General features: G+C 44.3%; 1 protein-coding gene across 7 annotated transcripts in view; it reads left to right on the top strand.

Moving 5' to 3' along the window:
* LOC135208575 (WD repeat-containing protein 7-like) overlaps positions 1-15,647 on the top strand; it is a 263,777-nt gene extending 248,130 nt beyond the window's left edge. For all 7 annotated transcript variants that reach the window (XM_064240911.1, XM_064240915.1, XM_064240914.1 and 4 more), the window contains 3 exons: positions 11,984-12,166; positions 12,307-12,411; positions 13,901-15,647. In XM_064240911.1, coding sequence (XP_064096981.1) covers positions 11,984-12,166; positions 12,307-12,411; positions 13,901-14,083 — 471 coding nt within the window. In that variant the 3' untranslated portion in view covers positions 14,084-15,647. The remainder of the gene's footprint in view (positions 1-11,983; positions 12,167-12,306; positions 12,412-13,900) is intronic.
* The last annotated feature ends 2,819 nt before the right edge of the window (positions 15,648-18,466 follow it).

Genomic DNA, 18,466 nt, shown 5'->3' with positions numbered 1-18,466 from the left:
CAAGCTACTGCGGCCAAGCCCAAGAGCTTGGTTAGCGCTTACTCTGCGGCCAAGACGATCGCATCGTCGAGGCCCAGGGCAAAGACTCTGCCTTCGACTTCTAGGAGCGACCGTAACCAGCCCTCCTTCTCACGAGGGGGAGCTGGGAAGAAGCCGAAGAGAGGTGGGAAACGCTAGGAATGGCATTCCCCCTCACCTGCTGCCGGAAGTGGGGGGGGTGCCTGGCGAGCCATTGGGCAACATGGCAGCGCTTTGGAGCGGAGACCTGGATTGTAGACGTTCTTCGGGAGGGGTATCTACTACCCTTCAAGTCTCGGCCACCCCTCACCTCCAACCCGGTCCACCTTCAGACCTACGTACCCGGAACATCCAAGGACGTAGCACTTCAGTAGGAAGTCCAAGCCATGCTGAGCAAAGGAGCTGTGGAGATCGTCAGGGATCGGTCACTGGGCTTCTACAGCCGTCTTTTCCTGGTGGAGAAATCTTCAGGGGGCTGGCGCCCAGTGATAGATCTCTCTCCCCTGAACCGATTCGTTCGCCAGTCTCGGTTCACGATGGAGACGGCACGCTCTGTGCTCGACTCCATCAGGGAGAACGACTTCATGCTTTCGGTGGACTTGAAGGACGCCTATTTCCAGATACCCGTTCATCAATCCTCCAGGAAGTACCTCCGCTTCATCCTTGACGGGACGGTGTACCAATTCAGGGCACTTTGCTTCAGTCTCTCAACCGCCCCACAGGTGTTCATGAGTGTTCACTCTGGTGTCTGCTTGGGCCCACTGATCAGGGATACGTCTCTTGAGGTATCTCGACGACTGGTTAGTACTGGCTAGCTCCCGCTCGCAGTTGCTATGGGACAGGGATCGACTCCTCGAGTTCTGCCACAATCTGGGGATTGTGGTGAACTTTGAGAAGTCAGATCTTGAGCCCAAGCAGAGGATGAAGTACCTGGGTATGCTGATCGATACTGCAGCAGGACGAGTCTTCCCTGCAGACTCATGGATCAGCAGATTCAGGGAGAGGCAGCCTACCAGTTCCTGTCTCGGCAGGAACAGCCAGCTCAGCAGTGACAAGTCGTGATCGGTCACCTGTCGTCACTCGAGAAGTTAGTCCCTCATGGGCGTCTTCACCTGCGGACTCTCCAGTGGAGACTAAAGGAGAGTTGGTCACAGGCAAGAGACCTGCCGTACTTCCGCACACCTGGAGGAGTTGCTGGCTGCAGGAGTGTGGGATCATCACGAGAAGCACCTTCACATCAACGTCCTGGAGCTCAAGGCAGCGTTCCTCGCTCTTCAAGAGTTCCAGGACTGCCTGATGGGACACTCGGTGGTGTTGATGTGCGACAACACCACGGTAGGGGCATACGTCAACAAACGGGGGGGCCTAGTGTCCCTTCCGTTGCACCAGTTGATGTTGCAGGTGCACAAGTGGGCCGTGGCTCACTTGGTAGAGCTGCAGCCCGCTACTTTCCAGGCAAGAGGAATGTAGTAGCAGACAAGCTCTGCCGTCGGGATCAGGTGATAGGGACCGAATGGTCCCTACACCCAGATGTGGCGGAAAGGCTCTTCAACCTGTGGGGGCGTCCAGTAGTGGATCTGTTCCTCACCCGGCACAACAGGAAACTTCAGGTTTTTTACTCGGCTGTGCCGGACTCATGTGCAGCTGCAGAGGACGCTCTTCAACACCCGTGGGACAACCTCTTCGTTTACGCCTTTCCCCCGTTCTGTCTGATTCGCAAGGTGATCAGCCGAGTGCTGGTAACCCCGAATCTCCGGATGATCCTGGTGGCTCTTCTTGCAGGAGCACCGAGAGAGATTCCCCCTTGGCACAACCTTCTCGTCTAGCCACACGTGGAACGGTACCACCAGTCAGTCCAGTCCTTTCATCTTCGCAGCTGGCTGTTATCCACCATCTCTTGCGAGCGAGAGGTTTTTCTCGCCAAGCAGCAACAGAGATGGCTGGGTACATCAGACAGTCCTCTGCGGCTGTGTACCAGGGAAAGTGGGCCGTCTTCTGTTGTTGGTGTCGTAGACAGGGTCTATCTCCTCTCAGAGCCACTCTTCAGCAGGTAGCAGATTTCCTCGTCTTCCTTCGCTGAGAGAAGCTCCTCTCTGTCCCCATAGTCAAAGGATACAGGGCCGCCCTGGCCCTAGTCCTGAAGCTGAGGGGAGTGGATATCTCGAACTCGTTCGAGATCTCCCTACTAATGAGGAGATTCGAGAGGTCTTGCCCACCCAGGGAACTCAGGCCCCCGGGGTGGGATGTGACTCTCGTCCTTAGGAGTCTGACTCAAAGACCCTTCGAGCCACTCCGAGAGTCTTCAGACAGGGATCTGACCCTCAAGACCCTCTTCTTGCTGGCCCTGGCATCGGCGAAGAGAGTAGGGGAACTTCATGGCTTATCCTTCAACGTCAAGCATACCAGGGGATGGGGATCTGTGACGCTCGATTTCATCCCGAACTTCGTAGCGAAGACTCAGAATCCTTCGGTCTCTGACGACCGGTTCGAGTCATTCACGATTTCCTCCCTACTGGACTTCACCGACAACGATGCGGATGAGATGCTGCTTTGTCCTGTGAGGGCGCTACGGCGCTATATGAAGAGAACTCGGCACCTCAGGCTTGAGTGTCGATGCCTCTTCATTAGCACCGGGGTGACCAAGAAAGAAGTGTCCAAGAACACTCTTTCTGGCTGCGTGAGGTGATCAGGAGGGCGTACGAGGCTGATGGTAGCGACGACATCCATACCTTTCGTCCGAGAGCCCACAAAGTCAGGTATCGGTCCTTCCCTTGCGTTCCGCAAGAACTTCTCCATGGCACAGGTCCTGAAGGCGGGGGTCTGGACCAACCAGACCACCTTCACCTCCTTCTACCTTCGGGATATAGCCCAACCCACAGGTCTTTGGACACTTTTTCCTTGGGACCCGTGGTGGCTGCTCAACAAGTTGTGTAGCTTACCCAGCACCCGAGCGGACAGAACAGCATCGCATCCTTGTGTGACTGCATGAATGGATTAGTGAATGAGAGTGTGACTGGCTTCTCTTCCCCATCTTTTTCTCCCCTTCTACCTGTGGGCAGAGGGACGCGGTCGTCACTATGCTGGAACAGGAGACCGATGCAGGTGAGCTACTCAACCGAGCCCCATCCTACCCCTTTCATTAGGGATAGGAGCGATTATCCACCACTTTCCCCAACAAGGGGAGGAAAGTGGAAGCCAACAAGAGACAAACCCATGACTTCATATTGCCTCTTACAATAGGAACAAGTTCTTGCTTGCCAGTTTTAAGAGGTACGCTGGCCTCCCTCTTATTACTTGGGTCCAGAGGTCTGACCATTGATCCTGCGGTACATACCCTGATCATTGGGCAGAGGCTAGGATCCCCCCCTCTGCTCTTACGACCAGGGAGGGAACCAGGTTGGATGAACACCAGTCTGTTCATTGACTCAGATCCACCCACCAAGAAGTGGTTCTTCCTATTGTTAAAGGACCGATGGTTTGTATTACGTATCGGAACAAATAACAATTTGTCGAAAATTTTATTTTTCCTAACTATACAAACCTAAGGTCCTTTATACATAGTCACACCTCATGCCACCCCTCACTCTGTGTTTTCCTGGGCCTAAAGCAAAGTGAATCTTCACCTCCCAGTCGCGCGGTGCGCTGACTGTCGGACAAGCAGTTAACTACCGAACTCCCTTGTTCGAAGCTTACGACCGGTTCCAGCTGCCGCAAGTTACATTCCTATTGTTAAAGGACCTCAGGTTTGTATAGTTAGGAAAAAAGGGATTTTGACGTAGGAAAAATCTATTTCTGGGTGATTGGCTCGTGTCGCCCTATGAAACCCACCCTGTCTTGCTTTTCCCCCCCCTGCAGGGCAAGATGTTCATAGATTAAGGATGACCGCTAGGGGCGCTGCTGTCCGTGGCGTCCTTAGTAGTAGTAGTAGCGGCCGCATCACCCGTTAGTATCAGCTCTCTCTAGTGGGGATTTTGGATTGGAAGGTCTAAATGGTGAATGACTCGTGGTAGTGATCCCACTCGCCCCTATTCTCATACCGACACTTCTTTTATAGAGTGAGCGAGTCAGTTTTACTGACATTTTCTTAATTTTGTTTTTCTCTGGTAAGATTTAGATTAATTTTGCCTAGAAAGAATGATATTAAGGATCCTTTCATAGGGCGACACGAGCCAATCACCCAGAAATAGATTTTTCCTACGTCAAAATCCCTTTTCTGGGCTCAGCTCGTGTCGGCCTATGAAAGAGTACCAGAGAAACAGGCAAGATGGGAAAAAAGGGACAAATGAAAAACAGTAGTAAAAAGAGATATATAATATAAGTGAATCAGGTATACAGAATACAAATTAAGTACTTAAAGCTAACTTATGCTAAACAATGGCATAAAAAAGAGAGCCAACAACAAAAGTACTTAAAACTAACTTATAATAAACATAGTAGTATACAATAATGTAATGTAAGTTAACAAAACAGATTCACTTAAGCAAAGTATTTACATAATATACAAACACATTGTGTCCTACCCTAGCATAAAAATAAGGGTAGGGACACTGAAGTACCTTATAAGTACAAAGTGTGGATGTCCCTAGCAAAAAAATAAGGGACAATCCACTAATATGATCTCAGCGGCTAAGGCTAGAGTATCTGAGTAGCATGGCGATAGGGTGAGGCATGTTAGACGAGGTAGGTAGGAAGGAGATCTGGATCTATACTATGACTACTATACAGTATCAGGAGAAACAATGTTTCCCGCTGCTACTGCAGAAAATTTTAAAGATTCCAAGGACTTTAGATAGTGACGTTTAAAGACTGTCGGAGATTTCCATCCCCATATACTTTTTAAGATCCTCGAAGTTCATATGTTGAAAGTAGTTAATTGAGGTGGCTACTCCCCTGATGTCATGTGCTTTTGGGAATGAATCAGGATTGGCTTGTTTAATGAAGTAAAGGATCTGTTGTCTAATACCTTTTACTGATAAAGTACCACCTTTTTCTCTCATGAAGAGAGAACCTGAGGATCTTGAGGATGTGCGAGATAGAAAGGCTCTTAAAGTTGATACTGGGCAGAGAGAAGGGTCTTGCGGAAGTGGGATGACTTTCCAAGGAGCCCACCTTGCAAGAGGATCCTCATTTTTAGCCAAAAAGCTACGATCCAGAGCAAGCAGGACTTCTCCTGAGGGGCGGAATTCTACATGACCCGCATCTCTGGATAGAGCCGACAGTTCTGAAATTCTAGCTCCTGAGGCTAGGCTTAATAAGAATAACGTCTTTCTGAGGAGCATTATGAATGTGCACGACGAGTTGTCAGTATCTGATGCTAGTTTGAGGACGTCATTTAAGAACCATGAGACTGCAGTAGGCTTTGAGAAGGTCTAAGTCTAACACAGGCTTTAGGGATAGACGTAAAGTAAGATTCAGTCAGATCTATCTGGAAACCCAACTGAAAGATCTTCTTCAAAGCCGATTTATGCGTAGTAATAGTGCTAGCTGCTAAACCGTTTTCAAACAAGGATCTGAAAAAGGATATAGCTAAGTTAACTGTCATGGTTGTAGTGTTTGATTCTTTCAGGAAGGATGCTAATTTTTTAACAGCAGAGTCGTATTGTCTAATAGTTGACTCTCTCTTATCTGACTCTAGGAAGAGGATGTTTTGTGGATCAATGTTAGCATCTTTGTTAGCCGCAAACTTCATGAAGTCCATAAAGTTAGGGTCTGAAGAATTCCTGAGGAAGCGAACACAGTCCTCATTTGTACTGCCTGTGACAGCCTGGGATTGGGAATCCGTTGAGGTCGGAGACCCAATTCCAGAAGCAGAGGATACCAGTTGCTTTTGGGCCAGTCTGGTGCAACCAGCGCTACCAGTCCCTTGAAAGTCCTCAGCTTGCTCAAGACTTTCAATAGAAGATTCACTGGAGGAAAAACATAAATTTTTCTCCACTGACTCCAATCTAGCGACAGGGCGTCCGTGGCATAAGCCAGAGGGTCCAGGTTGGGGGCCACATAGCAAGGGAGCTTGTGGTTTGCTTGTGAAGCGAAGAGATCTACTTGGAGACCTGGGACTCTCCGGCATATCCACTGGAATGACCTGTCGTCTAGGGACCATTCTGATTCCAGAGGGACCGACCGGGACAAAGCGTCTGCTATCACATTTCTTACCCCCGCCAGGTGAGTGGCGGACAGATGCCATTTGTGTTTGTCTGCTAGGGCAAAGATGGCTATCATGACATGGTTCACATGTTTGGATTTGGACCCTCCTCTGTTGATGCAATGAACTACCACTGCACTGTCCAAAACTAATCTTAGATGAGACTTTTTCGGGGGAAGAAGTCTCTTCAGGGTAAGAAATACTGCCATTGCTTCCAAAACGTTATGTGGAGCTGGCGGAACTGAGCTGACCAAGTCCCCTGAACTTGTTTGAATTGAGAATATCCCCCCCAACCGGACAGGGAGGCATCCGTGTGAATGGTTAATACCGGAAGGGGATATTGGAGGGGTACCAGTTTGGCCAGGTTCTTCACTTTTGTCCATGGACGGAGTTGATTGCGAAGGATCTGTGGAATTACTGACAACTTGTCTCGAGATTTGGCGTTTGCTCTCGATCGCCAAACTCGGTTTATATCCTTCAGCCTTGCTTTTAGGAGGATGTCTGTCAAGGAGGCAAACTGAAGAGAACCTAGGATTCTTTCTTGGCTTCTCCTTGATGTTTGTTTGCATTTGAGAAATTGTTTCACAGCTTTGGCTATTTCTTTGCGTTTGACCACTGGAATTGACAGATTGTGGGAAGACAAATCCCATTGGATTCCTAGCCACTGAAAGCGAGACTCTGGAGTAAGTCTGGATTTCGTTTTGTTTATCTGGTACCCCAGATGTTCCAGAAATTGAACTACCTTTTCCGTGGCTTTGAGACATTCCTCGACTGTTGGTGCCCAGATCAACCAATCGTCGAGGTATGCTGCTACCATTATCCCCTGAGTTCTCAATTGTTGAACTACCACTTCTGCTATTTTTGTGAATACCCTGGGGGCTACATTCAGACCGAAGGGCATCACTTTGAATGAGAATTTCTGATTTCCTAGTCTGAACCCTAGGAATGGGCGGAAGTGCCTGGCTATAGGGATATGATAGTATACGTCTGTAAGATCGATGGAGCATGTGACGGCTCCACGAGGAAGTAAGGTCCTTACTTGCGAAATGGTAAGCATTTTGAACTTGTCGCAACGGATGAAAGAGTTTAGCCTTGACAAGTCTAAGATTACCCTTCTTTTTGTTGAGCCTTTCTTTGGCACGCTGAATAAGCGACCTTGAAATTTTAAATGCTTGACTCTCGCAATAGCTCCTTTCTGAAGGAGTTCGCTCGCATAATCTGTCAATTCCTTTGACGGTTCCTGATAAAATGATCTGATTGGAGGGGGATCTTTGATCCAACTCCAACCCAATCCCTTGGACACTATGCTCTGTGCCCAATTGCTGAACCCCCACCTGTGACGGAAGAGGAACAACCTCCCTCCTACCTGGGGAGCCTCATTTGTTGTTGGGCGGGTTGACCTACCACGCCCTCCTCTGAACTGCCTACCCCTTGTCGCTCTACTTGAGCCACGCTGGCGAAAGTGGCCTCGCGCTCTGCTACCTCTCGCCTGCCCGAAAAGGGAGGGTAAGCCTGACTTTCATAAACAGGGTTGAAGGCCGGCGAGAGTGCGTAAGAGGTCGAGGGTTGCGACTGAGGAGACACAAGGAGGATGGGTTGGGTCTGTTTTGAAGTTGCAGGCTGTCCCTGTTGGGTAACTGGGACGGCCTGAACGAATTGCTGCTGCTGCTGACGTTTCTGGTAAGGCTGGAATCTTCTACCAGCCTTCTTTGGTTTCTTACCAGCAGCGGGGGCGGATTCTTGTTTCTCTTAGAGGAGATACCCCATCTAGCTCTGAGGCTCTGGTTGAGCCTAGCAGCCTCATGGTGTACCTCATTCACCGCGGACTCTGGGAAGAGGTCCGCCCCCCACATGCTGGAAGCCAGGAGCCTATTAGGTTCGTGCCTAATAGTGCGTTCCTGCAGAACGTGCTTTCGACAGTTCCTCCTAGCTAGGAAGAAGTCGAAAGCATCCGTCTGAACCGTTTGAAGCTGAGACTTGGCCAGAATCTTAAATAAAGGTTCTGTGCCATACGATAAAGCAGCCATCTCAGTAATGATTAGAGAATTGAGGGATCTCCCAAACCTAGTTCGAGCGTCGAACTCTGCCTGAATCAAGGTATCAGGCAGCCTCGGAAGCTTTTCACCAAACTGGTCCATTGCACAGTCCGGTTTGAGCTTACCAAGCGTGAAAGTGGAAGGCAAGTTCTCCCACAATTCCCCGAAAGCTGGGAAGAGCGGAGAAGTAGACTCCGCTTCCCTCAGTTGTGGCATGGGCTCATCCTTGAGGACTGCCTGAAGAGTCGCTTCCACTATTTGGTAGCGAACGGAAGAGAAGCCTCCTCCTCCGTCGCAAAAATAGTAAAAGGACTCTGAAAGCCTGGAGATTGGTGTTGGTACACTCCCAGTCCTCAAGGCAGTGAACCCATTCCCGCTGAGCGTGCTCTCTACTATAAAGCACATGCTCTCTGGTGATCTTGTCTTCCCTAGTGAGCGCCGCTGCGGTCAGCCTAGCATACCCAATGAAAGGCTGCGTCAATCCCGGAGGATAAAACTCGAAGTCCTCAATCCTTCGAGTTCCACACTCCGGGACAGAGATCATACCGTCCTTGAATGGAGCGTAAGCGGCTACTCTCCATGGGTTATCCATGGAGAATGGCTGGTAGCGACTCATAAGGAGGTAGCTGGGGAATACCAGCACTTGCTACTGGGGAGACGGGTAAGAACCTGAGCAAGCCCAGCTACTCGGTCCTCATTCTCTCTAACTCTGTTAGAGAGATCTTGGATGGACTGGCCCGACTGACTCAAAGTGTTCGACAGTTGCGCGAACATCTGTTCGAACTTGGTTCCGAGGGCGGAGACCTGTGAGCCGACCATCTCTCCTACCTGTTGCATCACCACTGCTGAGAAGGCAGTGGGATCAAAGGTGCTCGGTCCCGCTACTCCAACCGGCGTTGCCGGAGTGGATGCGGTGGAGGCCGGAGAAGGCATTGGCTCAGCAGGAGCGCGAGCCTTCTCCTTAGAAGCCTTGCTTCTAGAACTCTTGGAGTGTGAGGAGCTCGGCTTAGCCTTCACCGCGTCAGCATAGGAAGTCGAAGACTTCTTAGCTGAAGAAGACGACGACGACTTTTTAGAAGTCGTCTTAACGAGGGTCTTCGGTTCTCTCTGTCCCTTCACCTTTGGGGGTACAGAGAGAGCGGGGGAGCGGGCAGGGATCTCAGATCCCGAAAATCCTTGGAAAGAGGCAGTAGAAGAAGGGACAGGAGAAGATCCAGGAGCGCCCAAGGAAAGACCTTGGGCACCCGACACACCTACCTCAACTAACAAATCCTCTGCACCTACCGCCATAGGCTCAATATTAAGGTCCAGGGTTGCGACATCTGGACCGTCTCCTGCGTGGCCACGGCCCCTAACGACTGCTGCACCTCTTGCTGGATAGAAGCGATGAGAGGGGCTGCAGAGATGGGGTCAACATATCCTGTTGACTTGCCGCCGGGGAAGATCTGAATGGCCAGCTTCTTGTCTAGGATGTATGGCTGGCCCTTGGCGGCGTTCTTGCCGAAGCCGCCCACCCAAGCCTTCAGGGTTGCTAGGGCGACTTCCCTCACACCGGCAGCCTGAAAGAGAAGGCGAAATGAAGCTTCTAGTGCCGGGGACGGGGTTAACAAGCTTATAACTAAGTGTTGTTAGTAATACGATAAAGAAGTCTACAATCGACTTACCCCCCCCACCAGCTGACTGACAAGGTCGTAACAGATGGAGCAGGCTTCCGGGTGCCAGACGATCATGGCGTTGTGATTCGTGGCACATGGGGCGTGAGTCCTGCACTCATCGTGGGCGCATGGGTCGTACAAGGTCGCATTGCACCCTAGGACCTGACAGTTGGTAGCCTGTAAGTGGAAAGATACATAAGTATCAGAAGAACACTTACAGCCTAACAATTGCTCCGCTGCATGCCAGAGCGGTAAAGTTAGATTAAACCAGAGCCCCGCCATAATACATGTGGTAACAAGGTTGGCGTTTGTCTCCGGAAGAGAAAAAATCCAACCAGGTGTGGTGGTGAGGTATGAAACCACGACGGAGAACGACGGAGATGGTATACACAGTCTATAATACTAAAATTCATCGTAAAAATTAGGGTATATCCTTAAAAATAACAAAATAATCATCGAACTTTCCTCCCCCGTCTACTAGAAGAGTGCCCGGGTAAGAAGCAAGCTCTCCTCCGGTAGCGGGGGAAAAAAGGGAAGGATATAGTAGGCAAGCAATAGACCACGAGAAGTGACCACCCCGCCCGCTAGCGAAGCCAGACGAACTATAACCAAAGGTGCCCCGGCTGCGGCGGAAGGCTCCGTTCGTTATAGTGGGGAAGGGTGGGACTGAACAACTGGGAGGGGGGTCCCCGGCGTAACGCGGCGGGAGAGAGAGAGGGGGGGGGTGGCCTACTCCTCCCCGTCTCAACAACTACCCGCTCAGAGACCCGGTACCCGAAACAAGTGGTCGCCCTAAACCCCAGCTGGGAAGGACCCCTGGCCTCCTCAGAGAAGGAGGGAGGAAGGCTACTGAGGTTGTCATAGCAACCAAGGGGTCCCCCAGACCCCTCCCTATACCTGTAGGGAGGGAAGGGGAAGGGTAGGTGCGGTGGAACACGTGGCCGCCAGTGGCCTAAGCCGCGATAGTAACACAACCGTGGGAGGGCCACGTGAACCAGGCTGTACCAATACATGGGACATGCACCTAGGCTAGCCTAACACCCTAAAAAGAACTAAAATTACATCATAACAGGTGGAAAAGACACTTTTAGTAAAAGAAAAAGAAGCCCAGGAGGAGGCAAACTGTTCCGAGGAACAGGAGACTACTCGGAGCCAGCGATAGCCGATGAAGAGCAAGAGCTGGGATGCTGGGCCAGAATACAGAATAGCCCTAAATACCAAACTAAGAGAATGGTAAACGGGCTAACCTAGCTAAAAATACGATGTAAAAACGATGAACGTGATATAGTAAGCCCATAAGTACAAGAAGTCCCAGTATGGAAGACCGGGAATTCTAGACATGAGGCAGCATGGCGCCGCCACTAGCCGACCGGGAAACCGTATATGACCTATTAGAAGGAAAATACTGGTTTCTGGAAGACTAAAATACAGTAAAATACTACTTATGAGGCACTTAACTTAGCCGATGCGATGGCAGCACGTTCCATGGTAAAGAAGAGGAGATAAATCCAAAAGATTAGCACACGTGAAAAAATGCGTCCAACGCGTACTGCTAAATATTAAGGATGACCGCTAGGGGCGCTGCTGTCCGTGGCGTCCTTAGTAGTAGTAGTAGCGGCCGCATCACCCGTTAGTATCAGCTCTCTCTAGTGGGGATTTTGGATTGGAAGGTCTAAATGGTGAATGACTCGTGGTAGTGATCCCACTCGCCCCTATTCTCATACCGACACTTCTTTTATAGAGTGAGCGAGTCAGTTTTACTGACATTTTCTTAATTTTGTTTTTCTCTGGTAAGATTTAGATTAATTTTGCCTAGAAAGAATGATATTAAGGATCCTTTCATAGGCCGACACGAGCTGAGCCCAGAAATACAATTTTTGACAAATTTTTATTTTGAAGTACTTTAAAAATCAATTTTGACTTCTAATCACAAGAGAAAAATTTTTATTTTAATAAAACCCCAAGTTTAAATTATTTAAGCAATTAAGAAATTTGCTGTGATTCAAAATCTTATTTCAAAGTTTTTTTTTATGCCATGAGGAGTTTCATCTTTGTTTTTTATTTTATGTAGATTATCATCTAGAATTCGAGTCCATAATCCTTTGATAAGGAATATTTTTGTCTTTTTAAAGGTAATGGATATTGTATTGCATTGTGTTGATCCTGGTCACCTCAAGAGTCGAGGCTTGAATGAAGTGTTCCCTTCCATTTGTGGCTTTCCTCAAGTCTCTCATTGTCCGCACACAAGGAGAATTGCAACCGGAGCCAAAAATGGCAGCATTGCTATGTATGAATTAAGAGCTTCAAAATGTCAAGTAAGTCCTTAGACTCCTAAACAGTTGTTTTTTGCTTGAAGCTTGAACTTTTCCCATTTGCTTTTAGTGAAATTTATTTGCTAAATTTTATTATTGCATACATTAATGAATAGAAATTTAAGACTTTCTCGATTTTGCAGATGATACCTGCACATGGAACGGCAGTAACTGCCCTTTCGTTTTCTCCTGATGGTAAATACTTGGCTTCATACTCAATGGGTGAAAATAGATTGTCATTTTGGCAGGTTAGTATACAGTTTATAATTTGGTGCACATACATAGTCTCAAGACATGTGAGATGCCAATCATAATAAGAATGATAATTTTTCAAAATTATTGCTAAAGTATTTGAGTAGTATACATTATTGCCAGCACCAGAATTTGGATTGCCAAGTTGCATGAATCCCATCAAATATGTGAAACACTGATATACTCCCATAGATGATCTCCCTTTTCAAGCAGTAACATGTAAAAATGATTCTGTTTACAGCAAAGCTATGGTAATATTTAATTTTTATTTGTTTCATCATCTTTGGCTGACCAAGGAAAACAATTGTCATTTTTTATATCTTTAAGGCATTTGAGTGAGAATGTGATAAGAGACTGTTGTACTAGTCTTGCTGCTTAAGACTACTCATTTCTTGTACATATACAGTCAAACCTCCGATTGTGTATGCCCTGGTTTTTGTACAATTTGGCTTTCATTGACTTTCTGACAAAATTTTGACTTGGGTTTCGTACATTTCCTTGGAATTTGCACACCTGGAAATGCTCCTTCCAGGGCCCACCTCATGACTAGGCCTGTACCGAGCACCCAAACAAAGCATCCCATGTTCTCTCATGACCAATTCTGCTTTTGTGTTCCTGGTTATGTGCGTTTTTGTGCTGTTTTATTCGAGTGAAACTGGTAGATAAGCCACTATGGGACCAAAGAAAGTTCCAAGTTCCAGCCTTCTGTAAAAAAAAAGGCCAGAAACAATATAGAATTTTAGAAAAAACTCAAGCAAAGTATTAAAAAGCAAGGATGTTGCATGCCGATCTCAGTAAGAAAATGCCTACAGCAATTGCAGCTGTTAGTGAATTTAAGGCCAGCAGAGGCTGGTTTGAAAAATTAAAAAAGCAAACAGGCATTGAGTGGAGCATTATCATCACAACAAAGATGTTGTAATCTGTGCCTCCAACATGTTTAATTACAATGCCTTGTTTCACTTTTCACAAATTTTAAAGAGAAGCCAGAAACAAATGTCTCTGGAAAGTTTTGTTGTGCGATAGGGGTCCAGTGACTCTCAAGCTGGTCCTAGTGCCAGTAAAAAATGAAGAGGGGAAGTAACCCGAATAGTCCCCTCCTCTCCTTCTTCCATACGCTAACAAGAGGCTTCCATAAAGGTAAAAGTGGTTAAATATTTATTTATCCATTTCATTAGTCATTCATATGTATTTCTCATTTTCTGTATGTAAAACTGTTTATTCTCTATGAAATGCATTTTTTATAAATATTTTTGGGTGCTAGAATGCATTAATTGGATTTACATTATTCCTTATGGGAATTATTGTTTCGGATTTCGTACATCTCTGACTTGGTAAGACATTCGGAATGGATTACATATGAAAACCAAGGTTCCACTGTACTACTGTTGTTGTTAAAGGTACAATATCTAACATTTTTCTTATTACATCCACATAAGTAAATATGTGGCATTTGCTTTGATTTTTATTATTTTGAATTTGTTTCAGACGTCATCCGGAATGTTTGGTTTAGGAGCATCTCAAACGAAGTGCACGAAAACTTTCTCAACGGTGCCGGTTCCTGACATTGTGCGTATGAATCCTCAGCGACTTCCAAAGTTGGTGTGGATATCTAACAAAACTGTTGTTCATATGATGGCCGATGGTACTGAGCATCGCTTTAATGCATAGTGAAGTGCAGTGTAAATGTTAGTTGTAAAAATGTTTTGTTTTGTAAAAATTTTATGAATGTGTGATAGATGATTGATCAGGAACAGTAGTATGTATCAGAAAACTGAACCAGTTCTGCACAGAGTTTTTTCGTGAAGTACAATATACTGTACTCTGATCTTTCCCTCAATTACACCCAGAATGTTTCGAGTGATGGTCTTTATTTTGTTAAAATTGAGGTAATGTTTCATGTCCATTTAATATGTTGTACATGAGATGAACGTTGTACTTCTGCATGATAAAGTTTTTAAGGTAATCCTGTACAGACTTGGCTTAGAAACTAACTGCAACATGCCTTAAGAAACCTCCTGTGTTGAACAGATACATCATCTCTTCTGTTATGCCCTGCTGTGTGAAATTCTGCCATTGTGATAGATCAGACTTTGAGTTTCAAAGAATCTAGGAAGATTTGTTTACAACCATTATGAATGATTTCTATTCCTCTATACTACTTAGAACATGTTGCAAGACATACTCACTGTTATTACTGTGGTAAATAAGTTGCCTTTGACAGATGTCTCCAGGCTCACCTCAAGGTAAGGTGCTTGTAGGTATTGTTAAGGGAAGAGTCTGCTAGGAGTTATGAAAGAAAAATAACCGTGTATAGAAATAATGAACCGAAAAATAGTAAAGAGAGCAAGCATAAGGGATTGGGAAAACTGCCTTAGTGTATAATTTATTTTTAAACTGTTACATACAATGAAGTAGCACTACGTATAGAGAGTAATTTAATTGATTTACCCAAGTAGATACACCATCTCTTCTGTAATGCCTTGCCGTGTGAAATTCTGCCATTATTAATACCTTGAGCCTTGAAATTCCTTATAAAGTACTATTCTCTGGCAAGCACAGAAGAGGCTTTTGTAATAATTGATGAAGCCTTTAATGAGTTATCATCACTGTGGTTATTGGATTGATCTGTCATTCTGTTGTGTGCTGTGCATCTTGACTGGAGTCATAATACAGTACTTAGATATAGTTGATAAGCTTGGAGAGTCGATTAGTGGAGAACATTGTAAATAAAGAAAACATTATGAAAAATCTTCTCATCTACTAACAGTAGACTTCTGCCATTGCTAAATCTGTTTCATATAGTCTAACTATTTTTTTTTTTTGGTTAAAACCATTCTATAGTTTTTTTTATTAGAAAATTGCCAAAGACTTGTTTATTCAATCAGTATTTTTGTTTCAGCAACTTTAAAGATGTGATCATTCTTTGAAGATGACTACACTGTGGATAGGCCTTGTTTGAATTCTGCATCATAATATGTATATTTGCAAAAATGTTGTAGAACTACCAGATGAAGAAATGTTTCAATATAACAGTTGCTCATATGGAAAACTGTATTTAATGTTGGTTCATAAGGAAAACAGGAAATATGTGAAAATAATTTCAAAGAATTTGTCCAAATTAATTTGCCTTGTTATGAAAACTGCTGTAAATTTTGTCTAATACGACTGTTGCTGTATGTGTGTTGTTGCAGTTGACTGATTTTTAGTGGATACAAATGATGGAATGTTCTAATGTGTTTGTTTTTCCCATTAGACATTGTACTATACTTCCTTAACTGTTCCTCTGATCCTGAAAGTACTGTTCTTCTCTTTGATATTCATAATAAGGAAACATTTCAACAGGGTCTTTTGATCTAATAGCTAAAGTAAAGAAAGATTATTAGAAAAGACTAATTACAACCATTTATATTTACATATCCTGCAATGTTTTGTTGCATACCTCAGAAAAAAACACTTTTCAGTTGACAGGCCTTAGATATAAACTTCCCATATGAATGTTTGGTCAGTGTGCTTATGGTCTTATAATATTGTTTTAGGAACTAGATACAATCACTGTGGCAAGTAAGACTTGTTCGTGAAGAGTACGTAGTGGGAAAATAGTGGTCCAAGTGCAATATGTTTCAATGAACAATATTTTTCATAGTTTATTCCTTTGAATTTTGCATTCCATGGTATTTTAACTTTATTTTGCAATCTTACAGAATTTATTTTTTGAAGCCCAATATTTTTTTTTCTCTAATTGTAGAGATCAGTAAGATAAATTTGAGCTGTGGCAACAGCCAAGTAACATTGTTGGACTTAGTTTTAATAAACTAGTGCATATATTAATATTAGGAGTATTGAATAGGCTGTTTCATTCCTAAAATTATTTTTTACTGGGAACAGGAATTAATGTTAATAGAATGATATACAGTATTGAATGATTATAAAAGAAATGTTATACGTATCTAAGTTAAATAAGAATTTATTTTTTCAAAACTAGGAGTCATGCAAATTCTGGCAAATAATTTTCATTATAATATCAGAAATGATTCAATTGTATGTTTTTGTTTATGGTTCTTAATTGTCCTTTATTCCAGGTAGATTTGTTATATTTTATAGTGCATTAACCAGTTTTAATCATATTTATTTTTTAGTACTGTTCAGTATGCTGATACAGTGGACCCCCTGTATTTATGGACATGCATTCGTGGATTTCTCCATGGACCATATCTACCCATTATTTGTGGGAAATTAGCATATTTGCGGTATTTTTCTATGAGAAATATCCAGAAATCCCTGTTTTTTTTATCAATTTCATCATAAAATGCCCTTTTTGTGATAAAACTATTAAAAAACAAGGTATAAACATTTTCAGTGGGTTTTTCTTGAATTTTAACTAACAAAATAGGCAATTTGAAGCATTTTTATAGGGATTTCAATTACTCATGGATTCTAGCTATTTGTGGGTGGTCTGGACGCATCCCCGCGAATATGGGGGAACACTGTAGTAGTCTGTTTTTCAGGAACATTTCACTTTAGTGAATGTTTTTCTGTCAAGGTTATTCACATTTATCATGAAAAGTTATACTAATGACAGGTTTGGAATTTATTTACCTAATGAAAATTAGTGTTAGCATAAAATGTACTTTTATCAAATTTTGCCTGTAGCGATGAGATTATTATTTAGGGATTTTAGGTTGCAATAGCCTTGTCAGCATTTAAATGAAAAATGAGGCACCCTGCATTTTTATGTGTTCCGTGCATTGCTATGATTTAGCTCAAGTTGTATACAACCTTATACACATACACACTCTCTTTAGGGCCTGCTATCACACCCCTGTCATGTTGCATGGTGTAGTTTCAAGTTCTATACAACCTTCTACACTCTTTAGGTGGTACTATCGCACATCTATCCTGTTATTGTATTTTCAATATGCATACCATGCCAAAACCAATTTCAACTAAAACACTCGTTTATGTTCAACTTTTACACTTCGAACTAGATTTGATGAAAGCGAAGAAGACTGATTCTGCGGTAGTAGCACAGACAGTGAAGTTGAAGACAGTGGTGATATTGTTAGTCTATATTAGCTGCTGCGTTGCTATCTCTGTTCAAAAAAGCTCCGCCAATAGGGCACATCTTCAGTTGTGGTGCATCTTGTGAAATATTGCCATCGTTGAGACGATTATTACTGTGTAGAGCAACGACATAAACCACGCAATTACACCACTTTCTTCCCAATGCTGGTGTTATTTGCTGTTTCTTGTTTAACAGTTCCCACCGTATGTATGTACTAAGGAGCTCTTTAAACATATGGCATACTTTGGATGTCTTCCATTCATCCACACTTTTAAAAATCTCTGAAACCACTTTTTCCTTGATTAATTTATGTAAAAATCTCCAAAACCACTTTTTCCTTGATAATATACCAGTTGCAGAATTGGGGCTCGCATAGTGTTTTTTACCCATGGCGGCAAACTTAGCAGTGCCATAGTTGATATGCAAAGGTTTTGTAGAGTCTCCCACAACTCTGTTGATGAACTTGGCCAAATGTCCTTGTTTTTCAGGCAATAAGTACACTAAACATGCTCCTCCTCCACTTTTAGCAGTCTTCATATCCCAAATTATCTTGTAGTTTTCAATATACAGTTGGAGATATTCTTCAAAAGAGACTGAATCTGTTTTAGATAGCTTTTTGTGGACTCACTTGTACTTTTCTTGCAGCAACCACCTTTGAACTTTTCTTCTGTTCATTAAATCCAGAGTTGCAGTAATATTGTTTATACGTGAGTTTAGTCTTTATGATCTTGTGAGAATCAACATCCAACTCCACACAAAATGCATTGTTCACCCTACAAGGGTCGATTCCGATAATCCTTTAGCCTCCAATTTGAAGTGGCGATGTTGCTGATCTGCTGATCTTGAAATACCTATTGTTCCATTTCTCTCAAGCTTCTTATTCTTATTTTCCCCTCCAATGTATTATCATGGTTGGGATATTTGACTGATTCCTCTTGGAAGTACCTGTCGGAAATGTTATATCACTCAATGGGAAGATTGAAGTAATC

This window comes from Macrobrachium nipponense, chromosome 35 (genome assembly GCF_015104395.2).
Source record: "Macrobrachium nipponense isolate FS-2020 chromosome 35, ASM1510439v2, whole genome shotgun sequence".
Lineage (NCBI taxonomy): Eukaryota > Metazoa > Arthropoda > Malacostraca > Decapoda > Palaemonidae > Macrobrachium > Macrobrachium nipponense.
The sequence above is the reverse complement of the archived record's forward strand: the minus strand, read 5'-3'. Positions and strand labels throughout refer to the sequence as shown.